This window comes from Hermetia illucens, chromosome 4 (genome assembly GCF_905115235.1).
Source record: "Hermetia illucens chromosome 4, iHerIll2.2.curated.20191125, whole genome shotgun sequence".
Lineage (NCBI taxonomy): Eukaryota > Metazoa > Arthropoda > Insecta > Diptera > Stratiomyidae > Hermetia > Hermetia illucens.
The window spans coordinates 118,205,946-118,210,045 of NC_051852.1; the positions used below are offsets into that span (position 1 = coordinate 118,205,946).

Genomic DNA, 4,100 nt, shown 5'->3' on the forward strand with positions numbered 1-4,100 from the left:
TCGGTGATATCATAAAAAGCAAAACTGTAGAATGTAAAAGGCAAAACTGTAGAATGTAAAAGGCAAAACTGTAGAATATGGTGAACACTTCTTATATAAACCGGTATGTCTGGTCAATACCATTGGCAAACTATTTTAGCGAATGATATGCTTCCAACTACAGAAATGGAAAGAGGTCTTTCTGACAAGCACTATATCGACACAACCAATATGATGAAAAAATCATGGAGATCCTTGTCAAACTACTAGCGACATGCTGCCCAATTTCTACTGGGGAGCAGACTTACAGCACATAAAAAATAAGTAGTTTTAATCGGCAGGAGGAGGAATGAAACAACAGTAAATATGCTGCAATTGAAGAATCTTCCATTGCTAGAGAATACTACCGAACACTGGTGGGTCAAGTAAAAGCCGAAGTCTCCTTCTTTAAGAGTAGCTAGCGCTGTGCTACTCTACGAACCTCTGGTATGGGCCAATGTGGGCGAAAATAAGTCAAACTATAGAGAACTAGGTATGGCGTATTGGCTAAGTATAGACCGGACATGTTGTGCTTATCGACCAACATGTGCAGAAGTAACATAAATATTAGCAGAGAAGCTTACCATAGACATCTGATAAAACCTATGCAGTCAGCGAGTCTAGCCCATTTTGGCATGGCAAAAGAGGTAGGACGAGTAACGAATTGGTCGTTGGATATACCGCATCATTTCCGACATTGAAGGATAGATTGGACGAAATCACGGGGTGTTAATTCAAGAGCTAACACAATTCATGAGTGGACATGGAGGTTACCGTGCATACTTACATAGATTGGGGCAAGCAAATCACCCTATTCTCCAGGATGTTTAAAAAAATGGAGAATGTTGTGCTTCATTGTCCAAGGTTTACTGCGCCCCGGATAAGATTGGAGGCTTTCGAAGATAGTCGCTTAACGCCAGAATAAATTGTGGAGTTCACGCTGGAATCGAAAAAGGTTTGGGAAATCTTCATGAACAGTTTAGGCAGGAAGGAGAAACAAGGAAAGGAGGAAACCACAATGAGCCGCAGTGAACTGATCCATTCACTCGGCGCAATGCTTTAGAACAGTCCCGCAAGAAGGAGATGGTAATAGTAAGTAAGAGTCTTACATAACAGCGAGAATCAGCAGTAGGTTTCGAACCTTTCCACTTTCTAATGATGAAGACCAAAAAACTGACAATTTTAATAAGGTTTTGTTGTTTGTGACGAGTTTATTTTTTTGTGAGAAAGAGATTATGTGTCGTTTTAATAAACAAAACTTTTATTCCGTAACTAAATATTAGAAGTAAAGGATTATCTAGGATTGTTACTATAATAGAATACTTATATACGCATAAATATATATAGAGCTTAGATACTGATACCATACATTATCTTATAAATTACGGGCAATATTCAATAAAGAATATTAGCTTACTAAACAGAGGAATAATTTCCTTATCAATTTGCTGACGTAACTACCAATGCCTGTGGTGATGATGATGATGATGATGTGGCCCCCAGTGATGATGACCTACCGAATAAAAATCAGTTGTACCTTTTTAAAATATCTACATTTAAGAATTTCTATTACCTGGTCTAGCAATGGAAGCTGCAGCAGCTCCTATCAATCCACCAACAACGGCAGCCCCTATGGCTGGCCTCCGTGGAGGAGAAGGAGCTACTACAACAGTAGGGGGCGATACAACAACTGGTGGACAAGGTGGTGGTGGTGGAGGGTAAACCCCTTGGGGATAGCCCTCTTGTCCAACATAGTAGAGATTAGTATCCCCTGCGATACGAATGTGGGAAATCCTTTGGATAGGGATCCGATGTTGGAAGCTACAGAAATGATTTCCATTAATCCGCACATTGAACCTATCATATTCGACGTGGATTTCCATTTCGTAGGGCTGGCCTCGGACGATGGGACATGACCCGAAGCGCTCTTCATTACACCAATTGTAGTACTGGAAGCTGTTGCGGACGATAGCATATTCCAAAGGTCGTACGCTTATATGAAACGCGATATCATCTTGCATTACTTGACTTCCGCACTGGAAATCGACATTAAATCTGTCACCAGAGTATGGCATTAGCCCTCTGATGACGAGTCTGGTCCCGACATTGACACCGCCTGGGATGTAAGATAGAAACGGCACGCACTAATGAAACAAAGAAACAATTATCATTTCGAAGTCAATTACAAATGATTAACACCTAATTTAAGCACAACACACTTATGTTTCGAGGAATGAAACCAGGAAGCAGGAGGACACACTTACAGGACTATAAGCTGGTAGGGAACACATTCTGCTAATTCCGATCGGTCACAAGTTTCACACTGTATTGATCTGGGTGGTATCTGAGGAACTGTAAGCACTTGTGTCAATTTTCCATTATATAAAAGCCATCGTCGCAATTTGATGCAGAAGTTATCTTATCGCAACGGTTTACAGCTCTCAACCTGAAGTCGATAAAGATACAAGCAGGGAGCACTTGCCGTAGTAATCGAAACAAATACTCCCCAACTAATGATAAAATTAGCCCAATTAGTCATAGATTTTTAACCAATACTTCTTCGACTATCAACCACTGATTGAGTTATCTTTTGGAAAATACTTTTCTGAAATCCAGTGAAAGGCTTATAATAAGGCCAAGAAGGGGATTTTAACGAGGGCTGACGTCACTCGAAAGGGTGAAATTATTGCAAATAAATTTTTAGTTTGTAATCATTATTTTCATGAATCACCCAAATTAGGTTTTTAAGAAGCAGATTGAGTGTTTTTTCGGAAGATATTACTGATTAATCAGGTTTCTGGTATTGTCAAATGATAATTTTCTTAAAATTTTTTATTTTGTTGTAAATAGGGGTTACAAGTATTAAGTATGACTGCAGATGGTATAATGTGAACAAAGTAGAGCAGATTTTTAAAATTGTTTTATTTAGAAAAGAAAAGGGTTCAAAACTGGTCTACGTAACCTTAATATAACTTACAAACTCAAAATCAAACTCAAAATATTTGTTCATTATTCCCTTTTATTGTTGTCAATTATATGGAATATAGCTCTCTTGGACACAACCTATCCCTACTTCCGGCGCCAAGCCACTTGCGATATTTTTTTAAAGTTTTGTGTAAAACAAAACCTTATTAAAATCGATTCACTGTCTGTTTGGCTGTCTGTTACAAGCACTTTTCTCCAAAATGGCTAAACGGATCCGAACGAAATTTGGTGGACAGATGAGAACTATGAAACAACTACCACGTATACAGTTGGTGATATAACTTTAGTTTGAGTTTAAAGAGGGGCTCCCCATACATGCAAGGGGGGATTTAAAAATCTTTTCCATCGGATGTAGTCGTCTCGATTAGTACTTTACGAGACTGATATTAGTTTTGGCGTAAAAGTGAGCGAGTAAGGAATCAAAATATACACACTTAAAGTGAGATAAGGCTCATTTTCGGAAACTACCCAAACCAAAAAGCCGAACAAAAATCAAGAAAGTACGCTTAGATGAAATGCAGGTCTAAAAAAAGTGTCCCATGCCCATAGCTGCTCAAATAAATTTACTAATAGTATGTTACCAACTTTTAGAAATTTACTGAAAACCCCCCTTAAGTTCATCCTAAGAGTAGTAAATATGCACCGGCATAGAGGACAGCCTCGTAAATACACATGCCAAGCCTTATGGAAATCCAACTATTAGTGTCAAAGTGGTAGCAATTCATACTTATCAATTTCGTGCGAATTTACCGCATCCTAAGCCATACAAACAAGATGCTGACTTCATAATTAACAAGAATAATTGACATTTGAATGAAATATTAAAATTCCATTCATGAAGAATCTACTTCTCCCCACCCTTTTTAAGGTTTTGTGTAAACACAAAACCTTATTAAAATCGGTTTACCGTCTGTCTGTCTGTCTGTCTGTCTGTCTGTCTGTCCGTCTGTCTGTCTGTCTGTCTGTCTGTCTGTCTGTCTGTCTTTCTGTCCGTCACACGCATTTTTCTCGGAGACGGTTATAGCAATTGACACCAAATTTGGTAGAAAGGTGGGAACTGTGAACGCTCATACATACAGTGAGTTACATCTTTTTAC

The 4,100-nt window shown here is 38.7% G+C and overlaps 1 protein-coding gene across 1 annotated transcript; it reads right to left on the minus strand.

The window, feature by feature from the left end:
- Positions 1–1,258: 1,258 nt before the first annotated feature.
- On the minus strand, positions 1,259–2,449 carry LOC119656041 (galectin-7-like). Its single transcript, XM_038062310.1, has 3 exons — positions 2,283–2,449; positions 1,592–2,162; positions 1,259–1,531 (listed from the first exon to the last, which is right to left on the minus strand). Exons 1-3 carry the CDS (start codon positions 2,307–2,309, stop codon positions 1,476–1,478), a joined length of 654 nt encoding a protein of 217 aa, XP_037918238.1. The 5' UTR covers positions 2,310–2,449; the 3' UTR covers positions 1,259–1,475.
- Positions 2,450–4,100: the final 1,651 nt, after the last annotated feature.